The 17,500-nt window shown below is 40.9% G+C and overlaps 1 protein-coding gene across 1 annotated transcript in view; it reads right to left on the reverse strand.

Moving 5' to 3' along the window:
* LOC123518565 (microtubule-associated protein futsch-like) overlaps positions 1-17,500 on the reverse strand; it is a 97,260-nt gene that overhangs the window by 15,298 nt on the left and 64,462 nt on the right. Inside the window, 2 exon segments of the mRNA XM_045279419.1 lie at positions 5,230-9,360; positions 9,363-9,595. Coding sequence (XP_045135354.1) covers positions 5,230-9,360; positions 9,363-9,423 — 4,192 coding nt within the window. The 5' untranslated portion in view covers positions 9,424-9,595.

A 17,500-nucleotide genomic window follows, 5' to 3' on the forward strand; every position in this document is an offset into this window, starting at 1 on the left:
TCTTTCTCTTTCAGTAAAGTAATACTCATCTTCTTGATAATCATCAACATATAGCTTCTCTATCGCTTTCATTTCATAGTATTTATAAATTGCTTTTCTTTTTTAATCTCATGCTTGCCATTATTTGAAGAGAGTAAAATGAAGTTTATTGTCTTATCACAAAATAGAACTGTTGTTTTAGCTGTGAAATTATAATTATAATAGTAATGATAATTTTACTTCTCAGTCTTCACCTAACCTCTTCGTTTCATACATCTTTCCCGAAACACGGATATATTGATCTTAGTTTCTTTATCTACCTCTCCTTCCTAAAGGTGTCCTTTGTTTCTCTTTAATGAAAAAAGGAAGACGTTTGTCATCAGTCAATGCTAGAGGTGAAAAAAAAGAAACTCATTAAATTTTTACGATTGCCGATAGCACAGGCAGGTCTACAGCCTTGAGCAGTGCAAGCAGCGAGGAAGAGTCATACCTACCCACTACATTGCGAGACTCTTTCGTTTTGAAGGTTTGCAGCAGCTTGTGCATGCCTGACCAGTCCATTGGTGTGGATCATGCCTCCAGCTGTGCTTAGGCAGCTAATATCAAAGCAAGCTATTCCCAGAAGACCCATATCAAGTCAAGAAATGCATTACTTGTTCAGAAACTCACATGCGGGGACCGTTACTCGAAAATTTTGAGTGGAAGGTTAAAAAGAAAGAAAGAATAAAAAAATAAATCCAAATTATCTTAAGATTCATCATCTTACAACCTTATTTTAGTTTCGATGGCTAAAATTGCACTTTTCTTATCTTAATATCTACAAATTTCAAATTTCACATTGGACTACGCTGACTCATTACACTTTCATCTTAAGATTAATCTCTAGCCTCTAATCTCAATCTTATAAGGTTTTCTGCATACCACATATTTTTCCTGCGTTATTATAATTGTATTATTAAAAGAAATAACGAGTTTTATGGCATCTCTAAGGCGGATGTTTTGATTCTTCAAGGTTCATGGTCTTTGCAGATTACTTTTCCTGACGCTACTTTTTTTTTTTTCTATCTTTAGCTCCTGTTTCGGTTGTACATATATATACATCGTCAGTCTCTCTCTCTCTCTCTCTCTCTCTCTCTCTCTCTCTCTCTCTCTCTCACTTTTTCTTTTATCCTGCAACGCTTCAACCAACTTTACAATGAAAAGTAATCTATTTTCTTTGCAAAACACTTGTGGGATGAAAACTACATTATTACTCGTATTATGTACTCGTGCACTTTTGAGTTTGGAGAAAAAAAGTTTCTTGTTCTCCTTGACCAACCAAACGTGTCTAAATAATGTTTGCTGCAATGTCACTATAGTCCAGTAAACAAGGAAAGTTACTTTCATGTGATACAAACAGGACAGGAGCCTCTCCGGTGCCAGATGCAGCGCCGCGGTGCAAAACACGCAGAACTATTTAGCCTCGGATCGCCATGCTATACGACACACGCCAGGCACACAACCACACCCACACACACTTTTAAAGCCCACCGGCACGAACATTATACGAGTCTCCTCAGCATGATTTAGTTATTTCTACGTTTTTTTTTTCCTGTAGGAAGGACACTGGCAAGGGCAACGAAAATTACAATAAAAAAGGTCCACCGTGGTGCCAGGCCCATATAAAGACAAAAGCGTCAGCCAGAGCCAGAGGATAACGATCTTGAAATCCCCTCTTGAAGGAGTTCAAGTCATAGGAAGGTGGAGGAACAAAAATAGGCATGGAGTTCCAGAGTTTACTCTAGAAAAGGATGAATGATCGGGAATATTGGTTAACTCCTGTATTAGAGAGGTGGATAGAATAGGAGTGAGAGAATGAAGAAAGTCTTGTATAGCGATTATGGGAGGCATACAGTTAGTAAGATCAGAAGAGCAGTTTAGCGTAGAAGAGTCATTGAAGAAGAGATAGAGTCTGGCAGGTTGTGCCGAATTAATTCTTGAGGCATTAAATAATAGTTTGCTCTGCCCCAATCCGAAAATTTAGAGAGATCGGAAGTCATGCAGGTGTTCTGCGCCTTCGTGTCTATGTTATATATATATATATATATATATATATATATATATATATATATATATATATATATATATATATATATATATATACACACACACACACACACACACACACACACACACACACACACACACACACACACACACACACACACACACACACACACACACACACACACACACACACACACACACACACACACATGTACACTTGGTTAGAGCGCTGGCTTCACAAGCCAGATGACCGGGGTTCGATTCCCCGGCCGGGTGGAGATATTTGGGTGTGTCTCCTTTCACGTGTAGCCCCTGTTCACCTAGCAGTGAGTAGGTACGGGATGTAAATCGAGGAGTTGTGACCTTGTTGTCCCGGTGTGTGGTGTGTGCCTGGTCTCAGACCTATCCCAAGATCGGAAATAATGAGCTCTGAGCTCGTTCCGTAGGGTAACTTCTGGCTGTCTCGTCAGAGACTGCAGCAGATCAAACAGTGAATTACACTATGTACGCATAGTCTTTTGATAGTTCATCCAACAACTGGTAAACAATTCCAAGAATACACACAGAAAAAGCAAAAACAAGCCTCGGAGCAACAGCCGAGATAGAATCAATAACGAATTCCTTGAAGAAGCGACGTGGTTGCCCAGGCAATGGAAGAACACAAACTAAAACCTTGCTTCACATTACGACCTTTGACAATTTACTGATAACATAGTAAATAACGCCTTTTGATACTAACTTTTATTTTCTTTTGTAAGGTGATAATATCCCCTCTGGGATGCATGCGGCGATTAAATAATGTGGGTTATTTACTTTACCTGTAACTTGACTAAAGTAATGACACACTGTACTGGATATGTTACCATGTCCGCTATTTCCTGTTTCTTCTTTGATCCAAATATTGCTCATATCTTATTCAATTTCGCATTATTTTGTTATGTTTGATTAGTCAGCTGCTCTTTGGGACAGAGACCCTGTTTACATAAGTAGAAAAGAAAAAGACCTTATCAAGCTCTGCTACCTGACCATACTGACTCTCTCTCTCTCTCTCTCTCTCTCTCTATATATATATATATATATATATATATATATGTATATATATATATATTTTTTCTTTATGATGTGTCCTATAGCACCTGTAGGCATATTTGAAGAGTATATGTGGGAAGCGCTGTTCCGCTTCCGCTCATTAGTGCGTAAGCAATTCTATTTATAGTAATACCCATATTAGGGCCCATATCACCCCCCAAGCACATCTTTGGTATAACCACCTAGAACCTGGGTATCATGGTGATATGTAGGTGATTTTAAATCACTCGACAAATAGCATAGCTTCAAAGGGGTATGTGGTTGGATTCAAACCTAAGCGTGGATGTCTGCCAGATCCCACGCTCACCAGCTTAACTACTGCCATATATATATATATATATATATATATATATATATATATATATATATATATATATATATATATATATATATATATATATATATATATTATATATGAGTGTGTGTGTGTCCGCTTTTCACGAAAAAATAAAAACATTGAACTAATTGTGAGAGAGAGAGAGAGAGAGAGAGAGAGAGAGAGAGAGAGAGAGAGAGAGAGAGAGAGAGAGAGAGAGAGAGAGAGAGAGAGAGACACGAGGGGTCCATTACCTGTGTTCCCACAGCCAAGGGCTAGGAGTGGAAAGCGTGGGCACTATCCATCGACGTGGCGCAGCGAGTCTAGAAGTAACACTACAAATCAAGGGCTAATGACATACCAATGTTGGAAATAGTCTCCTTGTAACAAGGATTTGGAAACATAGAAGTTAAAAAAAAAAAGAAAATACGAAAGTATATACATAAATAGAAGACATACTAAATAAAATTTAAAAAGACAAAATAAACAAAAGCAAAGAAAAACAGTGTATATAAAAAATAGAAAAGAAAAAACAACAACTGCAGTTGAGAAGGACTTATGGCCAGTAGAGCAGACTAGATAGTAAACGCAGACAGAAACTGACGTGCAGGAATCCAGGATAGAAGGACAGCAAAAACGAGGTGAATTAACGCGACATTGAAATATTTGTAAGCAGAATCTTTATCCGACACTTGCAAAGTATACCTTGCTTGCTAGGGATGGCTGGCTTAGAAACGCCACTCGAGATCTTTTGACTTTCGAGGATGCTGCTGCTGCTGCTGCTGCTACTGGTGCTGTGTGTGTGTGTGTGTGTGTGTGTGTGTGTGTGTGTGTGTGTGTGTGTGTGTGTGTGATCATTCACAAAAAAAAATGTGCTCATTTGCAGGGAAGAGAAGATACTCGTAAATCAATAAATCACACACACACACACACACACACACACACACACACACACACACACACACACACACACACACACACACATGCATACATGACAAACATGTGTAAAAAGTGAAGCCAAGGCAGGAAGACAAATAAACCAAGCAGCAAGGTCAGAACATTTGTTATATCGAGATGAAACACGAAGACCAGCAACACGCACTTTTAGTAAACGATGCCGCATTTCACCTCACATCCCTATTTCTCTTACGTGACCTATAACTAAGAGTATAAAAGGGGAATACTACAATGATTTCTAATTATATTAATTTTAATCCCGAAAGGAAAGTTTTTCCTACTGTTTGAATGTTAAATCACGCTCAATGGACTTGTTATTCCTTGATTTTGATGGTAGTGATGATGATGATGATGATGATGATGATGTGTGTGTGTGTGTGTGTGTGTGTGTGTGTGTGTGTGTGTGTGTGTGTGTGTTTGTGTGTGCGTGTGCGTGTGTGTGTGTTATCTAAATCGTTGATTAGGTGATAATGCCAGTTATAACTATTTAATCCTTTACCATTAACATCCATAAACAAAATGAGTTACACACACGGGAGATTGTTTTCTCTCTCAGATAGCAGAGTAAGCAAGCCAGAAATGCGCAATGAACACTACCCTGCTTAGTGAATAAAGTGGATATGTGCAGCAAGCTTCATTACTTGAGTTGAACGTATAAAAGCATGCATTCCTTCATATCTAATTATGCACATCATTGCTAGTATTAGGAACGGCTGATAAATTTCTACTTAGGTATGAAGTGTTGTGAAAATGCACAGCTTTCCTTGAAATATTTTGTCTCAATAGAAAACAAAAACAATAACAAAACATTGTTACTGGAAACTAAGCTGTGAGTTACTTACGTGACCCGTCTTTTCGTTTCTCCTTGCGTGGCTTTTTCCGTTTTTCCTTTTCTTTCTTTGAAGCTTCTTTATTTTCGTTATCCTCGCTATTCGGAGAGGTGTCCTTTTTGAAGCTCACTGACTTGTCTGAGGCTTCTTCTTTCCTTCCTTCGGTAGCCTGTTTGGATTGCTCATCTACGGATTCCACGCCTACTCTGGTGACGAGGTCCTGTCCCTGAGGCGTAGGGGACGGGTGCTTGCGTTTTCTCTGTTCGTTAGAAGTTTCACTGTTATTTGGACTTCTGGAAAGCACATCCGGTTTTGTTATTTCTTCGTGTGGTCTCCAGGGTACATCAGTTTTAACTTCTGCGGTGTGACACTCAACCATAGACGATTCTGATTCTACTGTATGCATTCCTGAGGAGTAAGTAGTAGTGACTACTTCAGAAGATGAAAACTTTAGAGAAACCTGAGCGTTGCAGTCTTCTGGTTGATCAGTAACTGTCTTTTCGTCGGTCTGATGTTTGGTTGTCTTTTGATCAATGGATGCGCTTTCGTTATGGTGATTTGTAGTAATTCTATTATTGAAGGCTTTTCTCATTTTCTTGGGTCGGTAATATTGGTCATCAGAAGTTTCTTCGGTCTTCAAGTTCACTAGTTTTTCTGGTTTAACGTTTACTTCATTTTCTTCATGTGAGGAGATGTTGTTTGGTGACTTTTTATGGTCTTCTTTACTATCATCAACACTTGATGAAGGGTTAAGCAATGGACATAATTCTTTGGCGCTAGATATCTCTTCAGTCTTCATTTGAACATCATCTGGACCATAATCAGTAGTGAAATGTGAAGTCGCTGATTTTTCTTTATCACTTTTAATACTATTTACTTGACTTCCATTATCATCTCTCTCAGGACCATCTAGTGAGTTTTGCTGGCGGGAACTTATTTCCTTTGTGACGGCCTCTTCTCGGTCATCATCAGATTTACGTTGTCTTTTATGCGAGTGTCGAGAGCGATGATGTGTCGAGACACCGTAGCTGCGTCCATTGCCATGTGCACCATAGTTGTCATCATGACTGGAAGTGGAGTGAACTTTACGGTGACTGTGAGAGACAACTGTTTTACTGTCAATGTGTTTTATGAGAAATTTGGCTTTCGATTCATAATCATGTTCTGTGAATTGCTTGGTGGTATCGGGTTGTGTCTCTGTCTTCTCTTTTTCCTTTCTTTCCTTGTGTGTTGCCTTTGAAAAAGGTTTCTTAACCTCGACCTTTGGTTGATTGGATGATATATGCTCTTTACTGTCGTTAATCTCACTTTCCCTCAATTTCGTTTTCTCTCTAGATGTGAATACAGGTTCAAGACTGGGCAGGTCAGTCGCTGGCAGTGGCATCGGGGCATTCACACCAAAACTCACCCACAGGCAAGTGTCAGAGTTCCTGCCTGACTCTGTATTTTTAACATGTCTGCTTCTTCGGCTTCTCAAGGTCAGACCTTCAGATTGCTTATCCTGCTGGTCGATCTCACCAGAGTGCCTGGTACCTGGCGATGCTTGTGAGGTCTCTTTCCCCTCTGGTTGTAACTCCATGCAAGAAGGTTCATCACCACGAGTTTCTGGTACTTCGGCTGTGAGATTCAAGGTTTCATGAGTATAATTTTCAGTACATTCAGGCTGGTTTTCTGTTGTTCCTTCAGTGTCCTCGATTGACGACTTTGTCATGTCCTTGATGTCTGTGTTGACGTCAGGGACGTCAGATGGCAATGAATGTGGCAACGACTGTTCAGAAAGATTAAAAGTATCAGCAGTCTCTGCACTCTCTTCAAATTTGGCACAATGTGAAGGCGACTCCCCTAGTGAGAGTGTTGGAGCCAAGTTCCTTTCATCAGGGAATGACGGAACGTCCTCTGTAGCGCAAGGTGTGAAAAATGGCCGTAGTCTTTGCTCATCAATGGAAGCAGTTGTTGAATGTCCACCTTCGCTTGTATCAATGTTATCATGAATTATATCACAGGAGTCGTTACTGTCCTCACCAAAGAGTTCGACGTGTCTTTTGTGTTTCCCAACTTTTATCACCCTTTTCATCTTTTCCCTGTCTTTTGGCTTTTGTCTTTTATTCCTCTTTGATTTGTGCTTCTTATTATACACACTTTCACCAGAGCAACTTTCACTCTCATTTCTTAACCTATTTGAGCACGAATACTCTTTATTGGGTCCATTTCCCTTCCAAGTGAGAACAATCTTTGGAATCCCATTTTCTTTATTGTACTCCTTTTTTTCAGGCCCCACAGGAAGTTGCTGATTTGCAGGATGTTTCACTTTCAAAACCAACTTCATTAACGAATTCTTAGAGTCACTGCAATTTTTCTCTGCTTCTTTATTCTTATTTTCATTGTTACTTTCACTGTTTAAAGAAGTTTTCACAACGTCTGGCTTCAAATGTTCCACTTCTTCCAGACTATTCTTCCGGTCTCCACACTCATAGTCAGTTGAGGCCTCTTGATACAGGTCAGCATGAGCTTCGGTCTCGCTGTTTTGTGAAACAGTACTGGTGTCTTCTGGTATGTATATTTGGGCGGAGAGTGCTGGTTCCGTCTCAGAGGCTGACGGTACGTGAGCAACCTCTTTCTGGCAAGTTCGATTCAGATGATACTGAGACACAACCTCACTAACTCTGGTCTCACCGAGTTCAAAATCAACTTTTGATTTAAGAAGCGTGTCCAACTGAACCTCTGAATCAGTGTTTTCTGCAAGTGGATCACCCCCAAGTGTCTCTGGGAAGGGCACTTGACTGTCACTGTTTTCACAGGTGGCAGGGGATACAGGAGGGGAATCTACGGAATGCGTTGGGGAAGGAGGGGATGACGAAGGCAAGGATGTTGGGGAAGCTGGTAAAGATGGTAAAGTGCATGGGGAGTATGGAGAGGAAGACGGCTGTACGTCAGCTGAGCAAGATGAATGCAGATTGTCATGATCACACGTCGAAGGGGAACCCATAAAGGCTGGTGAGAATGGGGAAGGTGGCGATGGAGGGGATTCCGGCGGAGAGATGGTAGATGGTGAATCAATGTTTTGCGATGGGGACGAGATTGCTGCAGTCGTCAGGGGCAGCACAGGAGAACACACCACAGACATTTGTGTGTCAGGCGTTACAGAGCGTTGATGAATGGAGTCCTGTGTGCTGTGAGCCAGAGAGGTACTGTCGTGCGAGTGACTATTAACAGTAGACGATGTGCTTGTTTGAGGTGATAATAGATTATTTAGGGATGAAAGAGGAGACCTGCTTGTTGAAGAACGCTCTAAAGTATCTGCTTGAGGTGAGAGCGTCTGGTGCTGATGACTGGATACACGGTGAAGGGACTGAGACACTGAGCTAACGGTGGAAACAGTCGAATACTGAGGATGGTTTTGCTGGGAGGAAAGTGTCTTTAAACGTTCGCCGAGTGTCTCCTCCCCAGAGATTAAAATGTTCCCTACACTGTTTTCATTCACATGAGCTTCACTGCTGTTCTTTACACGGTGACTGGTTCCACCACTGTCTGAATTAGTATTGCTTTTGATTTTCTTTTCACTGAGATTGTGTTGACTGTCACTAGCTTTGAACTTACGTAGAATATCGTTGGTTAGTGATTTGTTGCGGTCACCGTAACCTTGACTCACGCTCGGTAATTCTAATCGTTTTTTAGTATTCCCTCTTTTAAATGATCTGTATGCCAAATTTCCTGGAGCCATTGCATGGCTCGTAACACTTTGAAATTTTCTGTCACATTTATGTTTACTGTCATCTGTAACGCCTTCGACCTTACCACAATGAACAGGCAAGAGTCGAATAGTCCCAAAGGCACGGAGACTGTCAACATCACCCTCTGGTAGTCCGTCCTCTAACCGATGAAGGAGTACCACTGGCTGTTCCTGGGGACTGACTGGTGAATTAGGGATCAGAGATGACTGGGAGCGCAGAGCAGCTGTGCCGCACAGAGAGCAAGGTTTAGTCTTGCGCGACGCGGAATTGGTGAGGATAGGTTGTGGAGAGACTGTTGCACTGGAGCACACGAGACTTTGGACGTTGCAATCGCTGGCGACACTCACCTGACCATGCAAGTCGCCACAGAATGGTGTTTTTCCACTACCATAGCTTCCAGCAGCGGGAGAAAGACGGCAGGAGAGGAGAATGAGCACGAGGTGTTAGTCAGTGGATGTTGTTGTGGGGCTGCCATGACGGGGCCCCAGCCCACTCATGACGACTAGCTTGTTCACCACGACACCTGTGCCACCTCTCACACCTGGCCACACACTTGGAACAGCTGTGGCCTCAAATCAACCACCACACTTCCAACGTGGTCGCCGTCGGCGATATAAGGGAGGAGCACGGAGCGCGTTGTCTCACTTCTGAAACAGAGAATAGATGTCACTGGGACGCCTCCTTTTCCGAGTCGCGCTGTCACTGTACTCGCGTCATATTCCTTACTAATGACATCAGTGAGCCTCACAACACATCGTATAGCAAAATACATGATGACGACATAAATACAGACGCTTTTACATTCACTCTTTCCATTTCAGGTGAAAGTAATGAGATTATTTTTTCAAAACATTGATAAATGCAGACATCCTGTAATACTTATAAAACTGACGCCTATTACTTCCTGTTTTCAGCACACACACACACACACACACACACACACACACACACACACACACACACACACACACACACACACACACACACCAAAGCAGACTTTTCTAGCATAAGGACCAGTACATACTACTTTAATTTTAGTTACCAATTAGCATCCAAATACGAATAACTGTCAAGGCATCTGTGGCCTCTACTTTACCCAAGAGAGATCCACTTCACAATAGATGTGGGGTGAATAAACAAATCACGAGATAATGCAATAGCAACAATACAACCACGAAATCAAGAATGCAACACTTCATGGTATACCAGCGAAGACGATGAAAAAAAAAAAGGAAAAATAATGAATAGGAGTACTTGCAAAACATAATTTCATATACTAAAAATAAAGATCATGACGAGGAAAATAACAAAGGTTTTGAAAAAAGCCAGTAAAATTAAATTAATAAGGTTAGGAAAGGCGGTCATGCAAAATCGGGATAATCGCAGGAAATCATGCATAATAGTGGAGAAGGGAAATGAGAAGAGAATATGAGGAAGCCAAGGTATAACAAGGAATATGATTAAACTAGTTGTCAGTAATTCAAGACAAGGACACTAAAGGACACTTGCGTCTCACAAAAATTACTAGCTTAAATTTTCTAAAATTTATTTCAATAAAAACACCGAAGGACTGAATGGAAGACGAAATTCCGGAAATACAACACCGGATTTCTGGGGCTGATAGAACCATCCTTGTTTTGCTTGGCGTGGAGGTTTTCTCCACCATATGCTAACTGTTAGGAAAACTGAATGACTCCCGCTCCATGTGTCGAGTGTGGCTCAAATATTCTCTATGACGAGGCAAAGTGAAGAAAGAGATCAGATGTTTACCACAAGTGTTGAGAAAAGTCAATTATATTAAGCCAACTCTAACTCGAGATATTCGTGAGACTGGGATCATACACACAAGCACACGCACACCCACTCACACCCATCCATACACCCCCCTTACACACACATTCACTCAGACATACACACACACGCGTGATTCAAGACATTTCTTTTCAGACGTTTTTTATTTTTAGTACTTTACCAAACCATTAAAACACTAGATTTGTCACTGAGCCGCAATGCTCAACTCAGATTACGCCCATGCTGTACTGTAGAAGTCTGCAGCTGTGAATTAAAGACCTTTGGTTCAAGTAGTGATAGAAGCAGACGTTATAAATCTGATTTGAATATAATCGAGCCAAAATGGAGTGATAAATTAGAAGTGGCCTAGATGCTTCAGTCTAAACATGCAGCAATAGAGTTGATTACTGTAGACAAGGGCAGATAAACGTACCCATGTCCCCAAACCTTATCTTGCTTTTGAAACTCATGACGTGGACTAACACTACATTCATTGCTACTAAATTCTACAATATCCCATACATCGAATGTTGTCTATAAATATTAAAAACAATGATTTATTTTCGTTATCCTAGATCCTGCACCTTGCAAGCAGAATACTATATGAGAAAGAAAAAAAATGCTTTACTGCATGCATTAATGCCAAGTGTGAATGATCGCCAGTAACATGTGCATTACTGCCAAGTGATCAGATATATATCAAACCCAGACAAGATGAGTCAGACTAGTCTAGGTGCTCCTCAGCGAAATACTCAATACTCCTCTCTCGGGATTGTCAGTGGTTCTCACTAAGACAATAAAAGTTAGGGAGACAAGTTAATTAACAACAAGGAATTAACTGCAATAAGAAAAAACCGAGGATGGTTAGCGTTGACGAGGGTGACAATTGAGTGTCATTGAAGAAGAGGGGATTATTGTCTGGAAGGTTGTGTCAAGTTGATAGATGGAGAAATTGAATTTTCGAGGCCCCAATGAGAAATCTTAGATATATCAGGAGTCAGGTGTTATGTGGCTTCCATGCGTGATCTGCTTAATTCCTCAAGAGCTGGTCGTCTATGAAAAGATGTGGGAAAGTTTAGGGTCGTATCATCAGCGTAGGAGTGGATGGGGCAAGTAGTTTGGTTTCGAAGATCATTGATGAATAATAGGAAGGCAATGGATGACAGGACAAAACTCTGAGGATCACCACTGTTAACAAATTAAGGAGAACAGTAGCCACCTACCACAACAGCAATAGAACGGTCAGAGAGGAAACTCAAGATGAAGCTGTAGAGAGATAGATGAAAGCCTTAAAAGGGTAGTTTAGAAATCAAAGCTTTGTGCAAGAGTATTAAAAGCATTTGATAATGTCAAATGCAACAGCAAAAGTTTCATCAAAACCTCTTTGACTTGTATACATAGACGGCGCCATGTCAAGCCCCTTGTGACTGGGCAAGCCGGGTAAGGAAAATAAGTACATTATGTCTTGTACTAAAATTTTTCTTCATCACGCAACTTTACTAAAAGTGATTTTCATGTCTGAAGGATGATGATTTATTGTTCAGCCTCTTATGAAATAAGATACCAGAGCCCTAGACACGCTATGGAAAACCATTATAATATACAAGTTCGTGAAGAGACCCTCGACTCTGACGTTGAATGTGAACAACTTAACTCTAAATCAAATCATTAATCAAGAAACAGGCACATTTATGCACACTAATAGTTACACATGCGCTGTTTCGTTTTTCTTCCACCAGAAGTTGTGCATTTCAGTAATTAGGAAAACTCAATGGATAAGAAGACAATAGCTGCGAAGACCAAAATATTATGTATGTACACTAATATATGTAAAAAAATGAATTCAGAAAGGAATATATATATATATATATATATATATATATATATATATATATATATATATATATATATATATATATATATATAATATATTATTATTATTTTTTTTGGAAGAGGCCGTTGAGTATGCATGAGTTGTTAAAGTCTATAGCAACTATTCTTTTTTGAAAGAATCTTTTGTATTTTTCGCAAAAGGATGCGTTTGTCAGGATGTAGATTCTGTATGAGTGTGCCAAAATCCATCGTGTTCTTAAGAGGTCTTTCGGTCCTGTCTGGGGTGGCCGCTTCGAAGGTAGAGAAACTTCTGGTTGTTCCTGGATGTAGATAGTAAGTTTAAGTGTTTACACACACACACACACACACACACACACACACACACACACACACACACACACACACACACACATTTACATATATATATATATATATATATATATATATATATATATATATATATATATATATATATATATATATATATATATATATATATATATATATATATATATATATATATATATATATATATATATATATATATATATATATATATATATATATATATATATATATATATATATATATATATATATATATATATATATATACACACACACACACACAGAGAGAGAGAGAGAGAGAGAGAGAGAGAGAGAGAGAGAGAGAGAGAGAGAGAGAGAGAGAGAGAGAGAGAGAGAGAGAGAGAGAGAGAGAGAGAGAGAGTATATAATGTTGTATTCAGTGTAATCAACATACAAAACATGGTACAGTAATGGACAGGTATAAAGGCATCACAAACAAGTGCACCACCTGTCCTCCCCATGAATGCAGCAGACTTGAACCAGTGATACAAGAGTGACCTTTGTGGAACGGAGCCGCGCATCTCATCAGCGTGCCGTCCCAACCATTGATTAAACTGGTACTACTACGTACATACTCGTACTTCCAGCGTAAACTTAGTCCCTCAATTATTAATGGATCTTACCCCCATTATTTACCCTCACTTTGGGTAACCGCTCAGACTGCCAACAATTCAGGTAGTGCATTTATTTACTCACTTATTTACTTAACAATTTCAGATATAAGTTTTGCTGGCAACTCTGTCGTTATATTCATCACGAGCACAAAAGACACTAGCCGTCACAGAGGAAGCGGGCCAGTGTGTTGCAGATAACACTTCTTCCACTGTTGATTAAAAAAAAAAAAAAAAAAAAATTCAGACAGCCACGTGGCTGCTGAGAGCAGCAATGGCTGATATTTCCATGTAATGCACCATTCACTACTACAGCCTCAAAATGGTATGTTAGGCCTGGAGGTGTGTGAGTAAATTCATGTGGGGTACCGGAGGGTACTGGGTCGTCCCGGCCACTCACCCTCAAGTCGCTGTACGTACCCAAGTAATAGTTTTCACTCATGGCGTCACTCTCACTCATTACATCACTATTTGTACTTGTATCTTCAACATCCACCCTTCAAAATACACACGACCAAGAAACGCTGTGCAATGTCAGGAACAAGTAACAGAAAAACGGTCCCTGGGTTATTATTCAAGCTCAGATGATGATATTTGAAAGTTGCTGTGTTTGCAAGGCAGAAGCATCACGGGGAAGATGCCTCCTCACCATCTAATTATCCAGTAAGCTGCTTGCCCAAAAACCTCGCTCAGCTGGAGGCGAACGTACTGACCAGACATTTATTGAAGTGACTGAGAGCGCGTCTGTCTCGCCTCTGTTGGACTCAAGCTGTAAACATGGCCTTTAGTTCCTCCCCGTTCTCTCATCTTCATTCCCGCAGCGAAATACTGGTTTGCTCTGACGTTGTTGATTTAACCTTCCTGAGGCCACGCACAAGTGAAAGGTGATCTCGTGCTTATGTTCACCAGGGGCATTTCAGTGTACTGACTTGTGTTTGTTGTGATGATCTTGGGAGTCAGGAAGAGAAGGAAGGAGTTGGGGACGAAAAAGTTAACGTGTATCAACAATAGATGAAGCGAGGCGTGCATTAACTTAAGCGCGCGCGCGCACACACACACACACACACACACACACACACAACAGCTGTATGAAGAATGAATAATTGACTTGAATAAATTATACATTAATAATGCGTCACCGCCTTCCTTTTGTGAGAGCGTCCACCGCCACCTGGCCTCGGCACGCACGCAATACACACCTCTGGGAGACCACACCCACATGGCACACCCTACCAAATAACTCTAAGGAGCCAGGTATACCTCGACTCAGACAATCTTAATGAAGAAGTGGATACGCAACGAAGATAGCGATATAAATAATAACTAATGTAAGATAGAGAAACAAAATTATTTGGATGCACTGGAGAGTTTTTAATTCACCACTTCGATCAACATCACGTGGTCTGCAAAATAATTATGTAGTACAGAGATGTCAGTGAGAGGATGCAGGATGTATAAATAACTGGTGTTGCTACATGTGCACAATGAGAGGAAGGTCTCGGCAGTGGCTTGCAGCTGTGAGGAGATTGTATGTACACTGCTGCTGCCCAAACGGCTAGGGGTAATAAATCTAGTGTTATGATGCTGAGAAAATACTTCAAACAGCTCGAAATCCCAGCAAAGAAGACTCACACACAACGAAAATTTATAGAAAATACGTGGAATGACTAAATAAGTGAAGAAATACCACAAGCAGAAAAGACAACTTGGTTCTGTTAACTTTTCCTAGGACAGTTCAAACTCACATGATAACACTGTCCCCTCTCCAGACCTGCAGGAGCCGAACAAAGGTATTCACAGGGTAGAAATCTCGGAATGTTTACATAATGATCATTGGCTTGGTATTTCCGTACTCGTGTTCGTGTCAAGTAACATGAGTTCATTCGGATATACGAGTAGACTGCTCTTGAAATTTATACCAGTATGGCATACTGCATGCGACAGGCAAATGTTTTCTACTGTGTGTGTGTAATTCACCTCGGTTTCCTGCTGGTCACCCAGCCAGTCTTCCCCATTACGGAGCGAGCTCATAGCTCATAGACCGATCTTCGGTTAGGACTGAGACCACATCACACAACACACACCGGGAAAGCGAGGCCATAACCCCTCGAGTTACATCCCGTACCTATTTACTGCTAGGTGAACAGGGGCCACACATTAAGAGGCTTGCCCATTTGCCTCGCCGCTTGTGTGTGTGTGTGTGTGTGTATGTGTTTCACTGTTTGATCTGCTGCAGTCTCTGACGAGACAGCCAGACGTTACCCTACGGAGCGAGCTCAGAGCTCATTATTTCCGATTTTCTGATAGGTCTGAGACCAGGCACACACCACACACCGGGACAACAAGGTCACAACTCGATTTACATCCTACCTACTCACTGCTAGGTGAACAGGGGCTACACGTGAAAGGAAACACACCCAAATATCTCCATCCGGCCGGGGAATCGAACCCCGGTCCTCTGGCTTGTGAAGCCAGCGCTCTAACCACTGAGCTACCGGGCGTGTGTGTGTGTGTGTGTGTGTGTGTGTGTGTGTGTGTGTGTGTGTGTGTGTGTGTGTGTGTGTGTGTGTGTGTGTGTGTGTGTGTGTGTGTGTGTGTGTGTGTGTGTTGTGTATGTCAATAGTTCATAGGTGTCACATGAAATCAATGCATTAATCTGAAAAAAAAGAGAAAATTGTCGGCTAATGGAGTGCAAGTGTTCAACGATGAGGCGGTAAGCGACAGGACACATTCCCGAGCCACATACCACGGGCGTCACACAACTGCACTAGACAGGTATTATATCATTATAAACTTTGGTCTCTGACTCCTTATAACTTCCACACAACAAGGCGAGGAAGGTGCAGAAGGGACACAAGGCATGATGAGTCACCTGCTGCTGCACTTACCCCGCAACGCATTTACTACACGAAACATTTTATATAGAGAATCGATTTGCAATTAGGCTGAGTGGAAGAAGGCGAGTGAGAAGGTATGTGTATGAGAGGGGGTCGGTAGTGATAGTGAGAAATGGCAGGTGAGTGAAGGTGAATGTAGAATAATGAAATAATGAAGCTAATGCTGCTGGCTTCTGAGGCGAGGGTATGTGAAGAATACGAGGGAGAAAGCAAGGAAGATTTGGGGTGGCATTGTCAAGTTAGCGACATATGCTGAATGGAGGAGGCGTTTTGTTTGAGTAAAAGTGAGGTGGTGGTGAGTGTGAGAGTTGAGGAATAAGTGGTGTAGTTCAGGGTATAATTTCCATTCCAGTGGCAATAATAGCATTACAGTAAAAATGAATGCATATATTTATATATAAATTTATATGTATAAGTACAAATATGTCTAAGTATGTATAAATGTATAAATATGTAAAAAATATGAATAAAAACAATTCCTTGAGAGATATAATATCAATGATAATATAAGATCAAACACATAAAAGTGCACGCTACAGTAATGCACCTTAGCGTTTAGAGCTGCCTGCAATAAGAAAAAAGCAAGGAAAAGAAAAGAATGATACAAAACAAGGAAAACAATAAAAGGGAGTCAAAATAAGAAAGGAAATGGTCCGAATGTTTATAGCACAGTTCTCCACGAGCACACACGCACCCACTGCCGAGACAGGGCACTGCACTGAATATTACTGTTGTGGACGGTGGTCGTGGTGGTGGTGGTGGTGGTGGTGGCGTAATAGTGTTCGGAAAAGGTTAACATAGTAACAACACTGAAAGACTGTCAAGGTGAATGCATCGTTTGATAACTTGGAGAACCAATAGAAAATATGTGTGTGTGTGTGTGTGTGTGTGTGTGTGTGTGTGTGTGTGTGTGTGTGTGTGTGTGTGTGTGTAATGATAAGTTGTGTTTGAAGTAGTAGTAGTTAGTAGTAGTAGTAGTAGTAGTAGTAGTAGTAGTAGTAGTAGTAGTAGTAGTAATGTACTCAGCACAACGCCGATTACACACACACACA

Source organism: Portunus trituberculatus, chromosome 44, assembly GCF_017591435.1.
Source record: "Portunus trituberculatus isolate SZX2019 chromosome 44, ASM1759143v1, whole genome shotgun sequence".
Classification (NCBI taxonomy): Eukaryota; Metazoa; Arthropoda; class Malacostraca; order Decapoda; family Portunidae; genus Portunus; species Portunus trituberculatus.